Source organism: Physcomitrium patens, chromosome 25 (assembly GCF_059467195.1).
Source record: "Physcomitrium patens ecotype Gransden chromosome 25, ASM5946719v1, whole genome shotgun sequence".
NCBI classification, from domain to species: domain Eukaryota; kingdom Viridiplantae; phylum Streptophyta; class Bryopsida; order Funariales; family Funariaceae; genus Physcomitrium; species Physcomitrium patens.
The window spans coordinates 2646085-2667848 of NC_143434.1; the positions used below are offsets into that span (position 1 = coordinate 2646085).

At 36.3% G+C, this 21764-nt stretch overlaps 2 protein-coding genes and 1 long non-coding RNA gene across 5 annotated transcripts; 1 reads left to right on the forward strand and 2 right to left on the reverse strand.

Moving 5' to 3' along the window:
- Positions 1-5728: 5728 nt before the first annotated feature.
- Positions 5729-6512, reverse strand: LOC141045032 (uncharacterized). Its single transcript, XR_012216933.2, has 2 exons — positions 6372-6512; positions 5729-6047 (listed from the first exon to the last, which is right to left on the reverse strand). It is a non-coding gene; the product is annotated as an uncharacterized LOC141045032 (long non-coding RNA).
- Positions 6513-6677: 165 nt separating this feature from the next.
- LOC112278449 (fructokinase-1) lies at positions 6678-10263 on the reverse strand. Of its 2 annotated transcripts, XM_090247633.1 has the most exons (8): positions 9921-10263; positions 9558-9790; positions 8934-9112; positions 8288-8500; positions 7935-8132; positions 7617-7751; positions 7345-7461; positions 6678-7117 (listed from the first exon to the last, which is right to left on the reverse strand). In XM_090247633.1, exons 2-8 carry the CDS (start codon positions 9631-9633, stop codon positions 6974-6976), a joined length of 1062 nt encoding a protein of 353 aa, XP_090103759.1. In that variant the 5' UTR covers positions 9634-9790; positions 9921-10263; the 3' UTR covers positions 6678-6973. The 2 variants fall into 2 exon arrangements, with proteins under 2 accessions (XP_090103759.1, XP_024367741.1); XM_024511973.3 differs by lacking the exon at positions 9921-10263 and having other exon boundaries at positions 9558-9884.
- A 1037-nt stretch (positions 10264-11300) lies between these two features.
- On the forward strand, positions 11301-15101 carry LOC112278224 (uncharacterized). Of its 2 annotated transcripts, none has more exons than XM_024511408.3 (9): positions 11301-11538; positions 12252-12321; positions 12503-12640; positions 12809-12978; positions 13390-13474; positions 13678-13734; positions 13984-14112; positions 14220-14290; positions 14662-15101. In XM_024511408.3, exons 1-9 carry the CDS (start codon positions 11453-11455, stop codon positions 14975-14977), a joined length of 1122 nt encoding a protein of 373 aa, XP_024367176.1. In that variant the 5' UTR covers positions 11301-11452; the 3' UTR covers positions 14978-15101. The 2 variants fall into 2 exon arrangements, with proteins under 2 accessions (XP_024367176.1, XP_024367177.1); XM_024511409.3 differs by having other exon boundaries at positions 11301-11479.
- The last annotated feature ends 6663 nt before the right edge of the window (positions 15102-21764 follow it).

Genomic DNA, 21764 nt, shown 5'->3' on the forward strand with positions numbered 1-21764 from the left:
TTGCAAGATTATTGTGATGTAGATTGAATTGGAAATACAAATGATAGAAGATCCACAATAACATATGTGTTCTTCATTGGAATGGGAGTCATTTCATGGAATTGTAAGAGACAACCTATCATTGCAAGATCAACGATGGATGCAAAGTACATGGCAATAAGTCATTGTGCAATAGAAGCATATTGGATAAGACAACTCTTAGAAGAAATTAGACTAATGCAATTAGAGGCAACTCTAATTATGTGTGACAATCAAGGATGTCTTGTATTTTCTAAGAATCCAAAACACCATTCAAAGAACAAGCTCATTGATTTTGAACATCATTTCATATGAGAGAAGTTTGAAAATGGAATAATAGGTATGAAGTATTGTGTTATAAATGACATACTTGCTGATGTGCTTATAAAGGCATAAGTAAAGGATAGACATCACAAGTTGATATAGAGATTAGAATTGAAAGTCTTTTAAAAATTAGCAAAATTCAAGTATTGAAGATCAACAAGCTTTTACTTAGTTACCACCACATGAAGATTAATCATGGTAATTTGTTAATAGTCAAAAAGTAAGAAAAGATTAAAAGAAGTTGCTATGGTGGCAGTTAAGATTTTAAGGTGGTAGCTAAATTAAGATGAATCTAGGTTTAGTTGGAAGGATGAAGATGTCTCTGGATGAAGTTCATGTATTTTGGATGTAACTCCACTTATAAATAAAGGGTATTAGAAGTAAGAGATATTATATTCCACACTTCTTTTCTTATCCAAACCTTGTTGATGTTAAGTATTTGTAGCTTTTAGACTTCTTTTCTTTAATAGTTTTATCTTAAATAAAGATTCTAGCCAAAATTTAAATCATAAATAACATCTTTAAACTAGAAAGTAGAAGTAATTATAATATTAGTATTTTTAAAAGCATATGAAGAAGAATATTATATCTTCTTGCTATATTCTATATGTTTCTTTATTATATACTTTAGATTAGGTGAAATTCAAGTCTTTGACCTCTATTAATCTTTAATTTATTTAATGATATATACATGTAGATATATATATGTATATATATATATATATATATATATATATATATTTATTATTATTATTTTATATTTGCATGGCTAAAAAGTATATAGACCTTCATCTATTATTACATATTACATTTTGACTGTCTTCCACATATTTTTTAATTTTATTTATAAGAGTCTTGAAAAAGTTTTCTATTCATAATACACATTATCACTCATAGCTGTATTTAAAAATATTCAACTATATTGCACTTTCTTTTAAGATGCATCTTTTATTTTAAGCTTCATTTCCTTCTCAAAATTTTAATAACTTTATATTGAATCCTTGCTTCAACAAGATGTAGATAATAGCTAGATAAATGATGTATTACAAGGAATGATTTCAAAAATTACTTAACCACTGCTTCTTTTGTATGTTCTCTAATGCATCTCTAAACTTCTATCTAGAATTACTTCTATAGCTTAATAGAATTGACTGTTATTGCTTAATCATTGACAACATCCTCTCTTCTTTTTTCTATGAGTTGCAAGAATAGTGCTATTTGTTATTCTATTTGATAACATCATTGTCTTTGTATCTTAACTTGATATCTGGCTTCTTTGGTTTTACAACACTTTTGTAATTCATCAAAATTCTATTTATATTATTAAACATGAATTTATATATGTTGGCTTCTATAGCAATGATCAATTTTTTTTTATAGCAATTTTAAGAGTACAATTTGATTGTAAAATCCTAAGCAAGTAAAAAAAGTCAATCAAATGGATACCTATTGACCCTCATTTTGTTTGTGGTATTAGGATTTGAAAGAATCTTTTCTTAAATTTTTAAAATAATATTTTTGGCTATAAAAAAAATAACATCTATGATAGAAATATATCTCTAATAACTATCCAATTACATCTAAAAATATAACTTTTTTCAATTCTTTTAGTATTGAATTACTATTTCAAAAATTTATAATTGGCCAAATAAGAAGGTGGCTAGGATTTGTAGCCTCTTTTCATATAAGGCTGCTTGCATCACCATATATCCTTAACAATCTTGCTTGCATCACTAAGTTCTTCAAAGCACTTTTGCTTACTTCTTGGATTTCTCCAAATACTCTCTTGCTTGACTAATAGATTTTGTAATGGCTAAGATTGAATTTGGATATCTAACAACTAAGATGCTTCAAGCTAATCAATTGAATTTGGAGGTTTTTTTCATATATAGTAGCAAAGAAAGTATTTTATTTTATTATTTCATTTTTTTGTCTTTATTCAAAATCATTTTGGAATATACAAAGGCTAAAATTATTCATATTATAAAAAATTTATTCTTTTAGTATTGTAAAACAAAAAATAAGAAAAATCCCTAAAAATGATATTACTTACTTTTAAAAAAATTAAGCATGTATTATAAGTTTTAAAAAAAATATTTTTTTGTTTAAAATTATAATAAGATTTTTTAATTTTAGATAAGAATTATAATAAAATCTAATATTATATTTTATATAAATATTTAAGATGTAAGTTATTCCAAAAAACTATAGCAATATATGTGTGATCATGTTAAACATCTATGGATATCTATATTTTTGAATATTTTTTATTTTTTATATATGTTATCAAAAAGTTAAAAATTACTAACTTTAATAATTTATAATATTTTTTTAAAAAATCTATATTTCATTAATTTTTTATACTATATATTATACTTTTATTTTAATTAAAAATAAAAAAATAAAATTTTAGACAAAAATACCACTCTACAATAATATATACCATTTATTCAATTGTAAAAATTTCCAAACTTGTGTGACCAATTGCATCTTTGAAACTATTGCATGCCACAATAAAACATTAGAAAAGTGGTTGTTCTTGATAAAAATTGATATACACAACTATCTACAAACAACACATATACATGCATATACTCTGGCATACTACCTCAATCTTTGTATATCCATGTGCGTCTTCTTGTTGTTAAAACTAGGCTGTGTAGTATTGACCTCCATTAGGCAAGAAAATGCCAATGTAATAAACATTTCAACAAACATATACAATGAATGTGTAGCTATGCAACATAAGAGATTGCAAGGCCATACTTCTATTATTTCACTCTTTTATACAATGCAAACCTTTGACAATTAGTTTGACTATACTTATGATAGCAAAACAATTTCCTTAACATGATTCTTCTTTATGAATCCATCTGGATTTATTTAGCTTGCAAATATTTTTATGTCTTCCTATTAGATTATACTTACAAGGCAACAAATTTTGCATGTCTTTGCTACATGTCATAGACATGACATTATTAAAGTACATGTTTTATTCTTTCTTTTATTATAAATAAAATAAAATAAAATAAAAATAAATAAAAAATTATATTTAGGCTTTTGAATGAATGCAAAACATTTTTGTTAATAGAATTATACCAAAGACCTTTATTATTGATTGCAAACTTGTAGCCATGTCTACAATGTAAGCCATTTTTTTTTTTTTTTTTCATTTTCAAATCTATTTTATGTGTCGTACAATAACAAGAACATTCTAATACATGGCAAACAAAACTTCTTATATGACAAATGGACAATCTTCTTATAAGAATGGATCCAATTCATAAGAAGTTGTTTGATAGAAGCCTTTGACAATAATAGACTAAGATTCATAATAAAGCATGAGGTTAGTCACTTAAATGTTATCACTTACATTTTTGTAACTTGGATACCTTAAAAGAAACACTTTATTACATCCTAGTCCTTTTAACATCTCTACTTTGGCAATATCAATAGTTCTTACATAGAAAGCAGTCACTTAAAATTGAAACAATGGCTTTAAGTATTGATACTTGATTTTATTATATTCATTATTGGATTGCCATGTATCTTAGTTATTAAATGAAAAGACACAACTTTACTTGGATATTGGTGAGTAATTTTATGATTTAGTGGTGATGAAGATAACTTCTTTTGTATTGTTGAAGATCAATGCCTTGCAATTTGAAAAAATATAAAAAAAGAAAGAAAAAAAAAGACATATGTTGTGGATATTTTATCACCTCATTTGAAATGCCTTGCAAGCATACAATAGAGATGTGTCATGCAAGAGATGGTGTATTGTACATTGGCAACTCCCATTCTCAATGGCACCTTGAACTTTTGCTTCTTATGCCAATTGATTTTTTTTTCTTTGACAAAAAGAGTGCCTACAATCACTTTGATTCTTATATTGTTTGCCAACACCTATTCTAATTTGGATTGAAATCAATAGATTGTAATACAAGAAATACTAATCCAATTGATATCACAATGCTTTTGTCCTCAAAATAATCCAATCTCTTAGTGGCCAAGAGGATATCATCCTAGAGCTTTAAACTATATATGAACATCATTTATGCAATAGGATTCTTTGTTGTTTGAGGTTGTAGAGGGTTGTGAAGTTAAACATGGAAAATATAGGAAATGTGATCAAGTTGGGCATAATGTTTGTACTTATCATAGTAGTTTGAGGATAGACAATTTACAAATAGGAGTCTAAAATAGTAGTAAACTTGTGATTAATAGCTAAATAGAGAATTTATTTTTTAAAGTGAATTTATTTTTTAAAGCCAATTTATTTTTTAAAGTGAAGAAAAATAAAAATGCACAAAAAAATAAGCATGTTATTAGCAAGTTGTCCAAGAAGAGGTCATGTAAGATGCAATTATATATCAATTAGAGATGTAGCATTAACAATTCCCTATTAATATTATGATTAATTATTTAATTATTTATATATATTGTGTTCTTTATTTTATTTATATTAACTTGAATGTCTACTTGAGTTTGCAAGATATATCTCTAAAATATAATAAAATAAAAAACTAAAATTTATATATGATTTACAAAAAGATGTCTTCAAAGCATAAATTTAAGTAAGATTTATATACATTATTTTATTCTTCAATGACATGTTTAAGTTTCTATTTGTAAGTTATAATCTTTAAAAAAAATCAAAACCATTTTAGATGCAACAATTCTATCATAAAATCCTTAAAATTAGAGCTATAAGAAAAATGTGAATTCATATATTTTTTTTATTTTCTTTATTGTTTGAGTGTATAATCTTTACATTTAGCTCATAAATAAAAAATAAAAAAAGAGAGATTTTAAAAGAATTAAAATTTACAAATATCTCAAAACTATCATAAATTTTTTAGTTTTACATATTGTTTTATGGTTTGAAACAATAAGAATTTAGTTTGGTTTGGTCTTTTTATATTAAAAACGATATACTATAGTAGTAATAATAATAATGAATTAAAAAATAAACTTTCTATCATGTTTTGTATAAATTAAATATGTTGATTCATTGTTTAAAAAACTACAATACATATCAGAAACATGGAACTGTTTGTTTTCAATAAAAAAAACAAAACAAAAACAAACAAACAAATCTATATGAAATTGCATCTCAAATATGATTTCTAAAGTAGATAAACAACTTCATTCTAGCAGTTAGTACACAATGCATGTGCAAGTGTTGCCGTGTTTTTTATTATCACATCAATCATACTTATAGATATTATATTTACTTCACACTTTCATTCGTTTCCGTGTGGTGAAGTTCAGTCCAATGATTGTTGAATGTAGTCAAGTTTGCTCCAATTGAAAGAACATGCATGAATATAGTGTTGATACAATAAGCTCAGTAATAATTGCCATGGAAACAGTAGTGACAGAGTTTTCATAATTTAGAACTTCCAGAAGTGTATAGCCCTACTGGGTTTTATTTCGCATGTATGAAAAATAATCACGATTATATACTTTTAAAAAAAAAGTATGTCCTCTACTAATGACATTGCTTAGTCCCAGCACAATGGACTAATAAAAAAATGATATGTGTACACATATATACAACTCGTATATCCATCAATCTTCTGATATTGGAGGAATCAGCGCAGCAGTTTTGGACAAGTTTGCAACCGTGTCCTAGTGTCTCCACCTTCGGTAACCTTGCCATGAAGGATCCTTATTCGACACCAAGACATAGGCTGGTTTTCCTGGACAGAACACACCCAAAACACTGTAAAACATTTGATGACAACATGCTGGTGGCAATTACTGAGGCTCAGATGCCTCCGTAGTGCTGTAGTAAACTGCAGCATCCCAATTGTTTCCCACGAATAAACCTCGACCACCAGTAAATGCAATAGGTCAAAAGAATCACAGGTATCAAACGGATTAAAGTGATTAATATTTTCTAAAACCATCCGCACGACGTGTTGGAGTTAAGAACTGTTAGCAACAGAAACACTCCACGAGTTAGCAAAAGGAACATCCATCTCAACATATCGCGAGACCGAATGGCTTTCTTAGTCATTTACATGGGAAATAGGAAAAACTCCTGACAAGGAAACCGTTTAAAAGCAGAATATCGCGAAATTTACATAAAACCTGCTACAGGAACGACATTGCACAGTATGTCAAATCAACTCCAAATAACCTTATATAATTCTCAGCAAATAAATAAATAAATAAGAAAAAATAAGAAACGGAAAGCAGTAACGTCTTTACAGGAGGAAGCGCGGAACACATGTACGTGATACTTCAATGCAAGGTAAGAGAAAACCTCTTGCTACATCTCCAGAGGTTTTCCACAGTATATGTAATCCCAGACCGCCTCACAAATATACTCAAAATAATCCAGAGTGCATGTGATTCCAGATTGACCTCCAACAAGAAAGTCGAATGAACCAAGTGCACTTAGAACTCTTTATTCTAATGAATTTGTGAATGATACAAGCAAATACCACTTGCAGACATCCATAAAGTTCCAAGCTCAAGGCAATGAACAAAATAACTATATTCACAACCTCACACTGAGCTCGTTGCTTCAAAGTTAATTGACTACTACAGTGACGATATGTGATAATAATTCCTCTTAAATTAAAACATTTAAGAGATTAACGAAGCAGAGAAGAACTGATTAAACAGGGAGCCTATGAGTTTTACTTAAAATCCTTGATATAGTGTTTTGGTCAGGGAGGGACGGAATAGCTCCCCTTTCCGTCGTCGTAATAGCTCCACAAGCGTTTGCAAATAAGAGAGCCTCACGCAACTTAGCCTCATCCTGCCAACATTTCAGTGGCATAAAAAAATGTTCATCGTCAAACCTATCACATTATCTTCCTGATATGAAGACAGGTGATCCCACGACCAATTTAGAGGAAATTTGATATAACTAGTGATTAAATGTCTAAGTATATTCTAGCCAACGTGTATTCAAAATATACTAACAGATAACAGCAGGTCTAAGATACCGAACAACAAGTCTGCCTGTACAAAGCATTTTTATACCTCAACGAGGGCTGGAGACTTAGCAATCTGGCTCAGAAGACCAGCACAAAACGCATCACCGGCTCCAGTGGTATCAACTGGTTGAACCTTGAGACCACTCACGTGGCCATGAAATTTCTGCATTTCCAAACACAGGATGTGACTTAAGAAAGTGATTATCAATCCCTTTTGATAAAAGACTTCATGTTTCGTGCTGATACTCAAGGCACATCACACCATTCACGTGAATTCAGCGAATGTAAATCAATTGGACAAGGAAAACCATGAATTACCGGGGTGTAATAACGACAGCCCTCTCCACCCTCAGTCACTAGCATCAACTTGCAGCCAGGATGCATCATCTTTAGGTTGAGGGCATCATCCTTGGGATCTGCACCAGTTAGAAAGATGACCTCCTCGTCGCTGACCTATAAAGAAAAGCATTGAACGGATACAACTATATAAGCAAAATCTTGGTATCTCCCACAATTTTCCGCTACACCCTTGGCTCATTAAAGGCCGTCCTCTATGTTAGTACAAGTCTTGATTAGATATCCATAATCAGGCTATAAGCCGAAACAAAGCTGAGCAAGATGGTTACGTAAAAAAACCTTGATGATATCAGCCTGATCCCAAATCGACATTATCCCCTCTTTTGCGGCGTCAGCAGATGGCCACAAGGGCAGCCGAAGGTTTGGATCGTAGGACAGGAGTGCGCCTGCCTCTTTGGCAATGCGCATAGCCTCCAAGTGGGTCGAGCGAGATGGCTCTGTGATCAAACTGATGGAGCCATAATGCAAGATGGAAGCCTGAAGATTGAAATCAAATTTCATTTACTTTTTCCATAGTAGGATTCTAAAGAATGTCCACAAACCAAAATGAAAGAAAACCAGCAAGAAAACATAGACGTTGAAGTATGAAAACCGAGCAAATATCTGACGGAAGATTCTTGTGGAAACAGTACTTGGTTCAACAACTCAATATCCAACTCATCTGTCTGGAAGAGCATGTCGGCGCTAGGATTGCGGTAAAACATAAATTCCCGCTCCCCGTCGTCGCGCAATGTAACAAAAGCGAGGGCTGTTCTTGCTTGAGCATCGAATCTGACACCCTTGGTTTGCACTTTGTTATCCTTGAGAACTTCGCAAAGCATGTACCCAAACTCATCGTCGCCAACCTACAAGATGTCCAAGCTCAACTGTAATGTCCTTTTTAAGTTGTTGAAAACCATTTCTAAATGATTGTACCATCATTTGAAGTAGATAACTGGTTGTGATAAAGACTGCCCAACCAGTGCACGCCAATTTTACTTAAACTCGGTGCTGCCAAGTAATTGATTTAATTTTCTACGCTTCTCAACCAAATCGAAGAAATTAACTAGGAAACATACGAATGAATTAAGGTCAGGAACATAAAGACATACATGCAAAGAGAAGCTGTAAGCAGAGGCAAACTAGCGCTTTAACATTGAAGTACATGTCGCAACTTCTGAAAAAATTCTGAGTTCAGAGTGGTAACTCGCTTCCACTTAAACAAACTCGCAGTATCTTCATAAGATAAGTAACGACGCAAAAGGACATTTCAAACCCATTAGAGAGTAGAAGACATACTTTTCCGACAAAAGCAGCGTTTCCGCCAAGCTTAGCTATCCCACAAGCAACATTGGCAGGTGCACCTCCAGGCGCTTTCTTGAATGCGGGAGCTTCAGCAAGCGATAGACCGCCCACAGTGGGCACAAAATCTATCAGGAGCTCTCCAAAGCATACCACCAAGTCGTCCATATCTCTGGCTGCAAACGCAAGCACAATCAAATGGCAATCGAAACTATCAGAAGCTGTCACCATTCAAATACCTCATCGATGTAATACTTGAAGCCCGGCTACGATCATACATTCACAAACCCCAATGTTTACACTGCCACTAACAGACCAGGCTTGTGAGCTCTCTAATCCGTACAAATCCGCGATAGCCTATTATCTATATCTGGATCCACCTTCCCAAAGCACGGTTGGACAAAAGCAAGCCTCCATCTAGAGAACATTCAATGTCGCACTTAAAAGTCGTCAGAGCATTACTGACAACTTCAGAGGGAGCTTTGCGATCTTCACCTGACCTTGACATAGCGTTACAATTGCTGGCAAACAATCTGACAGACAATGAATAATAGAAAACATCAGAGAAACCACGAACAAGAAGTTTAGGGCAGGAAAGGATTAACGAAGAGGAACTCCCACCTTGGGAAGTGGTGCAATGCAACCTAGGTGAAGTGACACCTTTCCTGATCGCTCGATTGGAGCGATTAGCAGTCATAGGATGAAGAAATGATGACTTAAGCGAGGGAAGAGATGGTGATCTCCCCCTAGAAGAGAACACATACGATTGCGATGCAGAGTTAGATACCGTCACAACGGGCTGCGATACAGGCCGCGACGATGGCTGTACATTACATGGATTGAAAGACAATCCGCTGCCACACAAACAAGACATTTCTTTAACCCCTTTCCCACCCACTTCTACTTCTTGCCCTCCCCTATTCCCCCACGTTCAGCCTTCAATTCTGCAGCCCTGTATACCTCCCTCCCCTCCCCCACCCTTACCCACTAATCAAAGACGCTCGGTTCCTCCGCTTGAGTGCTTCGCCGATCCAATACCACAGCTCTGGCCTCCCCCCTTCAGGTTGCGGCAACACTGAGGCAAAACCTACCAGCAACCCCTCGGCGAACAACTAAACAGCAACAACAATGGCCTCCCCACTCGCTTCACAACAACTCTGGAAACAACACCAATCTCTACGGCACCAGGAACTAATTGCTTCAACTAAAAAACGCCTCGCAAGCAGGAACCCAACCATTCAACGAACCATAGAGCTGCGTCCAGGCATGACAGGAGCAAGAGACCTCCCGCATTCCAAAAGCGCAGTACACAGTATTCCGGGAGAAAAACAAGCGTGGAAATCAAAAACTAGGAAGAAAACAAAAAAATATATATTAAGAAAAACAAACGTCCGCAGCCTTGCCTTTTGTAGGCCAGGTGAAAACTCGAAAAGGCGAATTGGGCAACTGCGGAGCCACTGCGCAACCTGACGACTCTCTGACACTGGCGACATCTTATTATTCCTCCTAGCCCTGCGTCATCCCAAGCCCTGGGTTCCGATAAGCCATACCTCCATTTCCTTCAACTTCACTTCGAGGCGGATGGATGAACAAAACTCCCAGAATGGTCTCACTCCCGTCTTGGATGTAGCTCCCTTGTCGGTGGATGAACTGAGACATCCTTTCGAAAACAGGAGATTCCTCCTTTCTTGGATGTAGTGGTGGGGTGGTAAGTCTGTCTCCTCGTTGAGAGAATCCCCAAGGCCATGACTGCTTTTGCCTTCGAATGACCTTGGGAATGGCGATGCTTTAATTTACCAGTGACTAAAGCCTTCATCAATGGCATGATCGTCTGGATTAGGCTTGATGGCCACATGGTAAATATCATTCATATCATACATATCATTCATACGTACGAATTATCATTCATACGAGGTAATCGACTTCTTTCCTTGAAAAAAAAAACCAAAAATTAAAATGGGTTTCGAATTTTCTACCTCAGATGATCCTGCTTAAAAAGAAAATGACATAACAATCTACTAATTCAGATAGAATATTCTCGCAAGTATAGGAGGTCATTTTCTACATCCCCGACATGGAAGATGTAGAATTGATAGGATCCCATAACTAGTGCCCGCATTAATAAGGGGGAGGCTTCACAGCGGGTCGCCGCGTCAAAGACCCAACTCTGGCTGACTAGGATCCCCTTCGCCACGTCATATCATTAACAATTTCGCTGGGTCTCGTGGCGTGTACAACGTGGCGACTGAATAAAGGTGGGGATGGCGGGTGCTTGTGACGCGGCTGGGGGGGGGGGGGGGGGGATGGTGCAAGCGGTAAAGAGAACTGCAACCCTAAGCCCTAAACCTTTGAATAATGGGGGAGGGGTTATCCAGTTGCAGCGTCGTCAACTGCGTTCATGAGATGCCGTTCAAGGATTTGCCTGGCTGGACTTTGGGTGGATGCTCACGCTGTGTGTGCGATTCCTTATTCTTTAACTGCTAACTTGGGTGGATCAAAGGTTCCGAGTCTCGGTAATGGATTTCAGCGACCGTGTTGACAAGGTGCTGCTGGCGGCGTTTCGTGCCATGGAGCCGCCGTCGCGAATCATTTCTCTAGCAAGGCACTGTGATTTCCTTTGTTTTTTTTTTACCCAGGCTCTTTCATGAGATTTGAGTCATGGTTTGTTGTTTTTGTTTCTGTTTGTTCTCGTCGTGTCAATGCGATGGGTTTTTATTTGCATTTTCTGAGTTTTGCTTCTTTGATTCAATTCATTCAATTTCCGTGTTTTATTTTTTCCCGTTTTTTCTTTCACTTAATAAACCTCCGTTAAGAATGCAGCGTTGACGAGCGGTGCTAGACCCGCCCATCCTGATAAGTCCAATAACATTGTATGAAGGGCTCAAATTCTTTCTTCTCCGTAAGAGGCGTAGTTCAGTTTGCAGAGCACATATTTTGCGGGCATGAAGCTGATTGTCTCCAATTAAATAAGTAAAATATTAGTATAAGTGCTTGGACTAACCACTCTTCATAAGAGCTGCTGGAGATCTCTTTATGCTTCGCACTTCAACTTGGCTTTGGAAACCTTTATCCGAAATTGAGATTAGTGGCAATGAGTGGAAAATTGCGATCGGAAACGAAGTTTTGCGCAGGTTCAGCGCAAGTTCGGCGCTAGTTAATTTTTTTTTATGTAGTACTCCCCGTACCTGAGTTCTTAGCATTTATCACGACGCGATTTTTGTCACTGTTAATGTTGCTAAACACTTCCGTGAATTGTCTTCATGGGTTGGTTTACTTGTTATCGTATAGTAATCGTGATAATGCGATACAATACAGGAGGTTCGGAGGGGGGGTCTTGTCGAGTGATGCCCAAACATTTTTCCTTGAGAAATGTCTTCATGATGAGGTTAGAAAGTCTTTTCACCTAGCGTTCTGATTAAATGCAATCTGCAGGTCGTGTTGTAGTTAAATCATGTGTTTACATTGATGTCTTATTCTCATAGTTAGCTGTCGGATGCTATGAATGTGGTTCATGAACTTGCGTCGAGAATGTCTTCTAACATTTCTCTTCGCTTGTGGTCGTGAAGACTTGCAACCGCTACCCACCAGGGTTGTTGTACCTTAGACGTGTTCTGAAGCAGATGATACTGGCGGCAGAAAAGGACGGTGATGAAGTTCTGGATGGGTTGTATGATTTGCATGCTGTCTATTTGCTGCCGCCTAAGGTGACCAATCAACTTATATCTTTCATTTAAATTTAGGTTAATAACAGAAACAACATTTCTTCCGCAAGAAGTGGGTATGCATGAACTGAAATGTTTTGAACATTTTTACTCTGAACTTTGATGCATAGCTAGAGAAATATTGAAATTTATCGGACACACTCAAAACAGGAAGGCTCCGCTGAATTGGCTCCAAAGTGCTACAAAAGCTTCACTTACAATATTCCTGCCAAAACAAGAGCGTATTTAGCGTGCAAGACAGGATCTAAGAAGTTCATGGAAGAGGTTGAGCATCTAGTGACACTTCGAGTATCCTTGAACATGTTGGAAGGTGATACTGGGTACGTGGCCATCATACACGACGTGATTCGATTTCGTGGCGTTATGGTTGGTATGTGCTCAGGATCCACGCCTATCGACGTGGAATAGGCTTGACCAATATCTCTTGTCCACTCTTTTTTTCTCCCTCTTTTTTTCTCTTTCTATTCATGATAATTTATTTATATCATTTATTTCAACTATGCGTGTCATCAAGTCAATATCTGTTTCGTACATGCCAGTGGCGGTACTATGGGCAGTTAGAGTTTTGGGGTTGGGATTGGGGTTGGGCGTTGGGTTTTGTGCAGCGAATCGAAAACACCCTTGAGTGTCTTACAATTACTGTCGATTTGAAATCCCTGCGATTGGGTTGGAGTGGAGCGTTATGGTGCAAGACGTTAGTATCTGATATTGCAATTGCCATATGATTACAGGTGTAGCGATTGGCCTGCTGGCTTATTGCTTTCTGAATTTGTTTTAAGTCATCCAGAGCTGTTCTTTGGCCAGAAATGTCTAGAGGTATGGTTTAAAGAATTCCTAGTTGCCCATGCTATCTACTTGTGCTCTTATAATTGATCTTGATTTTTGTTGACTTGTCTAAAATACGTTCTAGCTTTTATTGACTCTATATACACGTAAGAGCTCTTATCGTAGGCAATTTCTTTTAGAATTACTCTTGGTGTATGATGAATTACGCTCAGTTCCACTTTGAATTGAAACAGATAGGTGCTGGAGCAGGCATGATTGGGGTATTGCTTTCACGCCTTGGTGCATCTAAGGTACGGATTGAAACGTTTTTCTCACTTTTCATAGTCGTAACACAGCTAAATTGAGATGTTGATGCTCGTTTTAGAAAGTTTATGTGTATGCCTAAAGAGTGTAAGACCTTTAAGTACAAATCTAGAATTTTCTTTTGGGATAGATTTTAACTTAGTGCTAAAGGGGGCGGGGCATGTATTTATAGTCTTTTCTAGATTCAATGCAGATATTTTCTGGAAAACATCTGAATCCAAATTCTGTTTGATCAGGTATTATTGACTGATGGTTCTCTGGCTACGTTGGCTAACATGAAGCACAACTTGTCAATCAACAATATTCCTGTGGAAGGAATGAAAGAAGTCAACGACTCTCAGCAGTACACAAACCCCTCAACTCGGGTAAGAACAGATGTTGATCATGTTCTTGGACTTCTCTCCTTCACACTGCCAAGTTTTAGCAGTCGAAATACCAACATGTTTTTAATTGAAGTTTATTCTCTCTACAGGTAGAGTGTCGGCAGTTGATCTGGGAGACTCTCTGTGACAAAGAATTACACGATCTGGAATCTAACATCATGTAAGTTTATAATTGATGATTTATTTCAACACTTTTGGCTTTGTATCACTTAGAGCAGATCTTAAGGTGTCATGTTGTCCTTATAGTTCCAGGCAGTTTGTGCTGGTTTAGAGAAATGGCGCCATGTACAGATTGCCGATTGTTTAAAAATTAATTTCATCATCATACATAATGGGCTAGCGCTTCTGTGAAAATAAAAGAAAGAGCATTAGTTAGGGTTTTATGGTTTGCTCTTAATTTTGCTTCTGATTGAGCTTCATGACAATGGTCTGCAAAGGTGTAAGTTGGTGTCGCTTACATTTTTTTGCTCAGACTTACCCTGCATATGACGAAACAAATTTTTTTATAGCCTGTATTTTGTGACTTTGCAGCTTGGGGGCTGATTTGATCTACGATCCATCGTATATTCCTCACCTTGTAAGGGTGTTGGCTTCTCTTCTGTCCCTTGATCACCCTGCTACGATCAGTCAATTGGAACGTAGTGTTTATGAGTACCCTGTTGCATATATAGCTACTGCTATCCGAAATCCGGACACTCTTGTGTTCTTCGTAGAAGAGGTTAAGAAGGCAGGTCTTAGAATGATTGAAGTTAGTGAGAGTATGCGGCCAGCACCTTGCTTAGGGAATATTGCTGCTCTTAACAGAGCAACAATACTAATACATAAGTTGCAAGCTTGGAGTGATTGACATAGTAAGAAGGTACTCTACTTTTATTTGTTATTATTATACTATTTATGATGAGCGCAAGCTCATCAATTTGCCTTTCAAGGGCTAAGATCGTTTAAATGCAATTCTTTTGAGATTTCCAAGAGTTGTTTGTTTACTTTAGTTGAAGTTAATTTTTCTTCCCCCTATTTGCGCTGTACAAATGTTCACCTTGAAAGAGCAAGTGCACACTAAATGTTAGATTCTTCCAGCAGTTACAATTTGGAGTTAGCAATCGAGCCTGTAAGGATAAATGATTAACCTTGTATGTACTTATGATGATATCAGGATTTATAACCAGTCATTTCCCATCATACAGCATTGTTTTAGTGTTATTCAATGATTCATGACAACTTGTTACTAGTGTTATCCATTAGTTTTCTCTTTAAAATAATAAATTGAGTGGACCACAAGTTATCTTTTGGGTTTAAATTCAATGAAATAATTTCATTCAACCAGAATATATTATAACATTTTCGAAGATAGCCAAAATATAGCAAGGACTTGTTATATAAAGTAAAATAAGATTGTCTGTTTTAATCACACTAGAAGAATCTCAGTAACTACCTAAGTGTGTAAAGCTTGATTTTCAAGTAGAGGGAGGATTTGAGTTACTTCTTGTGTAAGCAATATAAAAAGTGCAATGCATGTGGAACATGGAACATGCAAATCACTAAATTGAATTGGTGACCTTTCTTTGAATTTTTCACAAAGCTAGAATACAAAGAAAGAGTGTCAAAATTGCCTTGATTTGATGCATGCATTGGATGATATTGTATTGGTGCAATTGTAGAAAATGCTCCTAAGGACCAATCCATATGTGCATATATTTAAAATGGTACAGAAGATATTAGTGTAAGATAATTTGACATTGCAATAAATAGGACTATGTTTGGTAGCATCACATGTCTAAGATGAATGTCAATACAATACTACTACTAAAAATTGATTCTTAGACTTGTTTCTCTTTGTTTTATGTCATCTTATTATCAATGGATGATTCTCAATATTGATAGATATTGTTGATGAAAAATAAAAATAAATTTTGATAAATTTATATGATTCACACATGACTCTCATGTGCATTGATTAATATTATGTCCAAGTCAATTTATAAAATTTATCTTCTATTTTTTACTTTTCTTTCACTCAACAACTTCTTCAATTTTAATCTCTAAGTTGCTACTTATTTTAATAGAATGTAGCAATAAGTGTTTTCTTTTTGGTATATTCATTGTGATTTAAGGCTTAATATAAAAAAAATAAAATACATAATAAATATTTATTAATTGTAGTAATTATAATTAATATAAAATTATGATAATTTATATTTAAATAATAAATAGATTAAGCTTTTAATAATGCAACTTAGAATAAGATCAATTAATCTTGATATTACAACAAAAAAAAAAAAACTATACTTTGAATAGAGATTTTTTTTTAATGTATCTTTATTATTGTGTTAATCTTTGCTATTTTTCTTGCCAAATCTTTTAATATTGATTTTTCAATCTTTTAAAAAAGTAAAAAGTATCAAATTATAGATGATAACTATAATTGACAAAAAAATATAATATTATCATATACATAATTTATTAATGATAAAATACTTGTATAATTGACTTAGTAATAATTGATTGTATATAACAAATACTATTCTAATATTTAATTTACAAGTTCTATGTGTCTATCAAATTGAAGATTAAAAACTTAAGATAATTTGATATTAAACTTTAATATGTTAAAAATTATTTTCTAAAATCTTGATAAAATTTATGATCCTTGATTGTATAAAATATTAATTAAAAATCTATAGTATTAATAAACTGTCACGGACATAGAATACAGACTTGATATCTACCAAGAAGTTCAAGAAGAACTGGCAAGAACTAGATTAATCAGATGAATACAAGACCAACACCAGAGAGGTGAGCTAGAGCTCCAAGAGATGTGTTGTCGAGACTAAAGAACTCTTTAGCCTCGATTCCAATATATACTCCTCTTTAGGAAGCTTCTCAAGCAACTTCTACCAACTAAGAAGCTTCTAGAAGGTTCCAGAGACTTGCTTCTAGAAGGTTCTAGAAACTTATCTCTAGAAGGTTCTAAGGACTATGTCCCTAACATCTTCTACCAACTAAAAAGCTTCTAGAAGGTTCCAGAGACTTGCTTCTAGAAGGTTCTAGAAGCTTGTCTCTAGAAGATTCTAGAAACTTGTCTCTAGAAGGTTCTAAGGACTATGTCCCTAACATCACCCCCTCTTTTAGCTTCGAGGTCTCTGAGAAGCAATGTTGTTGTCAATCAGTATCAATGCAAGAAAATGAAGATCTGTCGCATAACGTCTGCTATGAACTCCAACTGTTGTTCACGAGGTAAGTGGTTCATCGGCCCTTGAAGCCAACGGTAGTGGCCCACTTCTTCAACTTCTGACCAAACATGAACTTCCGTATCTTCATTGTGAAATTGTCCTACAAATATGCCTTTTGGTTGACCATCGTAAGCAGGCTCGGACTCAAATACAATCACCAGTGATCGGTTACTTGGTATCCTCCGTCGTCGTCGTGGTGTAGGTAGTTCTTCATCTCGGGGTCGCCTTCGTGAACTAGTTGATTGAGATAATCTGACTGGCATAGTATCTATCTCTTGGCTATTTATATCAGAAGACCAAACTATGGCTACTAAAAAAATTCTATTTTATCTTGGAGAAAATAACTACATCAACTACGAATTTTAGTGGTGCTCTCTCCCTTTCTTATATTCTTGGGTAAGCAAGCTTCAAAAAGAAGCTATTGTTGAACCGGCTTAGGTTTATGAGGATGTTGTTGATGAAACTCCTGTACCTTTTGCAGCGCATTGGTGAGATTTTCAGCTGGCTCCCACGTTCGCTCATTAATGTCGTAGCCGCACCAATGAACAAGATACTCCAACTTGTCCCACCTTAGCCGAGAATCCAGCACCTTTTCAACCTCGTATTCCTCGTGGTTCTCGATCTCAATACTAGGTGGCGGACATTGCACTCTTCCAGGAAAAGATGATTCTCGATAAGGCTCCAACAAAGAAACATGAAAGACTGGATGTACCTTCATAGAAGCCGGTAATTCCAGACGGTACGCCACTGGATTGATTTGCTTTTGGATGATAAATGGTCCCAATCTTCGATAGTCCAACTTATCACATGGTCGCTTGGTCTTGATATTCCGTCGAAGAAGCCATGCTTTATCTCCAATTTTGAAAGTAGGTGCTTGATTCCGAAATCTATCTGCAGACGCCTTGTAGGATTCTTGAGCAGATTGTAATTGAAGCTTCAACGTATTTTGAAGCTCTGATAGTTGTTTCGCAAATCCTTCAGCTGTTGGATTGTTATTTGTTGATGGACTCAATAAATCAAGCTTTGGATGATACCCATAGTTGGAAAAGAATGGTGTGTATTGAGTCGACGCATGGAAGGTGTTGTTATATGCAAACTCGGCTAACGGTAGATATGTGGTCCAATCGTCTTACTGATAGTTGATGCTGCATCGTAAGTATTGTTCCAAGACTTGGTTCACCCGTTCCGTTTGACCGTCAGTTTGAGGATGAAAAGCCGAAGAAAGCTTGATATCCACCTTCAGTATCTCAAAGAGAGATCTCCAAAACTTCGATACGAACTGGGTTCCTCGATCTGATACGATATCATCTGGTAGTCCATGATATTGATACACATTATCGAGAAAGAGCCTTGTCGTGACTTCACTGGACGATGTCTTATTGCAAGAGACAAAGTGTGCCATTTTTGTAAGCCGATCTACCACGACAAAGATGCTGTCAAATGAGTTCGATGATGGTAGGTCCGTGATGAAGTCCATGGAAATTGAAGACCATGGTCGACATGGAATCGGCAATGGCTGTAGGAGTCCATAAGGGCGATGCCGAGGATTCTTGGATCTTGAACAGATGTCGCAGGAGAGGACAAAATCTTTCTCATCCTTCCACAGTTGGGGCCACCAAAAATCTCGAGAAATAAGCTCCAAGGTCTTGTTGAATCCACAATGTCCCGCAGCAAGAAAATCGTGGCGAGATTGAAGAACTCGGAGTCGTGCTGGTCCTCTTGGGATTTATAACCGCTCTTCAAAGTATAAAAGATCTCCCTCCACCTTGAACTTGTCATCATTGGCACGCTGCTTAATATCAATGGCTACTGAATCTTCAATGGTTACGGCACGTACCTGATTCAGGAAGTCAGCATCAATTGGCATAATAGTAACGCAAAGCTGAAATTGCTCTGGCTTCAACAATGTCATACATTGTTGATCAAACGCTGCTTTTCCAGCCTTTGGTATAAGATACGATCTCCTCGATAAGGCATCAGATAGTCCTTGCTGCTTTCCAAGTCGATAAGTGATAATAAAATCGAACCTAAATAGCAACATACTCCATCGAGCTTGACGTTGATTTAAAACTCGAGCCGACATGAAATACTCCAAATTCTTGTGATCTGTGTATACGGTCACTGGATGTGCAGCTCCTTCAAGAAAGTGACGCCATTCTTGGAAAGAATCCACTATAGCAAGAAGTTCCTTATCGTGGATCTTATAATTGATTTCAGTAGTAGAGAACTTTTGAGAATATAATGCAACCAGATGGAGCTTCTTGTCTTCTCCCATTTGTGAAAGTACAGCTCCCAAAGCAAAATCCGAAGCATCAGTTTCTAAATAGAAGGCCTTTGTAAAGTCTGGATGTATCAAGATTAGAGCCATAGTAAATGCGGTCTTCAGGTTTTGAAACACCTTCTCTGTTAGAGGTCCCCATTCCAGCTTATCTTTGCATGTCAACTGAGTGAGATGAGCAGCAACTTGAGAGTAATTCTTGATAAAGATCCGATAGAAGTTGGCAAAACCAAGAAAGCATTGTACGTCTCTAACCGTCTTCGGAACCTCCAAAGACACAATTGCTTCCACCTTCTTGGGGTCCATCTTCAAGCCTTTCGTAGTCGCAACGAACCCCAGAAACTCCATCTCTATTTGGTGAAATAAACACTTCTCCAACTTGACATATAGCCCTCGCTCGTGTAGTTTCTCCAATACCAAACGAACGTATTTTTCATGCTCTTCCTCATTTTTGGAGAATATCAAAATATCATCTAAATAGATGACAATAAAATCGTCAAGGTACTCTCGGAAAATGTCATTCATCATATGTTGAAAGACCGCTGGAGCATTGGTAAGACCAAAGGGCATGACATTATATTCAAAATGGCCATACCTTGTACGGAACGCTATCTTCCACTCATCTCCTTCCTTGATTCGTACGAGGTTGTAAGCTCCCCTTAGATCAATTTTTGTAAAGATCCTTGCACGTCCAAGTTGTTCTAAGAGACCAAAAATCAAGGATAACGGGTAACGATTCTTCTTTCTTACCTTGTTGAGGCCTCGATAGTCCACGCACATCTGCAACGAGCCATCTTTCTTCTTCACAAATAAGATGGGTGCTCCAGCTGATGATTTTGAAGGACGGATGAAGTTCTTGACTAGATTCTCGTCGATATACTTCCGCAATTCCGCCAACTCCATCTGCGATAGATTGTAGATTGGGCCAAAAGGCGGTTGTGCTCCTTCCTGTAAGTCTATGGTGCAATCATATGGTCTGTGTTTTGGTAGCATGTCGGCATTTTTCTTTTGAAACACGTCTTTAAAATCCTTATATTGCTCCGGTATACTTGCTGTCGAGATCTTCTCCCCGGTAGTTGGAGCCGCATAAATGACAAACGGTGTGCCTCCCTTGGACAATCTTATAAACGCTCTTGCTCCAATAAATAAGGATTTCTCTATTCGGGGTTTTCTACTAGGCTTGCTCTTGGGTGGTTTTGTGGGAAAGGTCATCTTCCGCAACTTCCAATCTATAGATGGGTTATGCTTTTCCAACCAGGAAAGACCAAGAATAACAGGATTTGATAGGGTTCTAATAATATTGAAAATAATATGACTACTATGGTCCTTAAACGTCACTTCTACAGGTTCTGATTCATGGGTGACACTACCAGACAATAAAGGTCGTCCATCTATGACCTCAACGTGAACAGGTTTGGATTTTTGTACTAAAGGGATCTTATGACGCCTTGCAAATTCTTCATCTAAGAAACAAGCAGATGTTCCCGAATCTAATAATGCTAAGGTTCTCAATTTCTGAGGGCCAATAAGCAAAGGGATTGTAAAACAAAGGACAGGTTGAGCGGAAAGAAAGGAACCTGGTTGTTGTTGCGATATTTCACTGTCCAACCGCACGGTTCCTATTATGGCTGGGCATCTTCGTTTTCCTGAATAAACGCACTCCTAGTCTTGATAATACGTCGATTTTGCTTCTTGGGGCAGTTTCCAACTTTGTCGCCTTCTTCACTACAATACAAGCATAGACCTTCCTCCATACGCCGCTTTTTTTTCTTCTAGAGTAAGAGATTTGACACGTACCGCATCAATTTACATGTCTTCTACCTGTGAATGTGAATTCACGCTGCTTGCCGACATAGTTGGGGTGTGGCGAACCGTATGTTGTCTTGAACGTTGGTCTTGGCGACGTTGGAATAGGCGGTTATCGCATTTCACAGCTTGGCTAATAGCTTCGTTGAGCGTTTGCGGATCAGGAAGAGTTAACAGTAAATCCTTCACATCGTCCCTTAAACCCTAATAGAATTGACTCATCAACGCTTCTTCTTCCCAATTGATGTCACATGCTAATTGCCTGAAGTTCGATGCATAGACTGATGTAGAACGCATCCCTTGTCGTAGTGATTGGATCT

Coding starts and splice junctions, on each gene's coding strand:
- LOC112278449 (XM_024511973.3), bottom strand. CDS start 9,810: ATGTCTTGTTTGTGTGGCAGCGGATTGTCTTTCAATCCATGTAATGTA. Junction 8,501..8,933: donor ACGCTGCTTTTGTCGGAAAA/GTATGTCTTCTA, acceptor GACATCTTGTAG/GTTGGCGACGATGAGTTTGG. Junction 7,462..7,616: donor GCTGTCGTTATTACACCCCG/GTAATTCATGGT, acceptor TTGGAAATGCAG/AAATTTCATGGCCACGTGAG.
- LOC112278224 (XM_024511408.3), top strand. CDS start 11,453: ATGGATTTCAGCGACCGTGTTGACAAGGTGCTGCTGGCGGCGTTTCGT. Junction 13,735..13,983: donor CACGCCTTGGTGCATCTAAG/GTACGGATTGAA, acceptor CTGTTTGATCAG/GTATTATTGACTGATGGTTC. Junction 14,113..14,219: donor ACACAAACCCCTCAACTCGG/GTAAGAACAGAT, acceptor TTCTCTCTACAG/GTAGAGTGTCGGCAGTTGAT.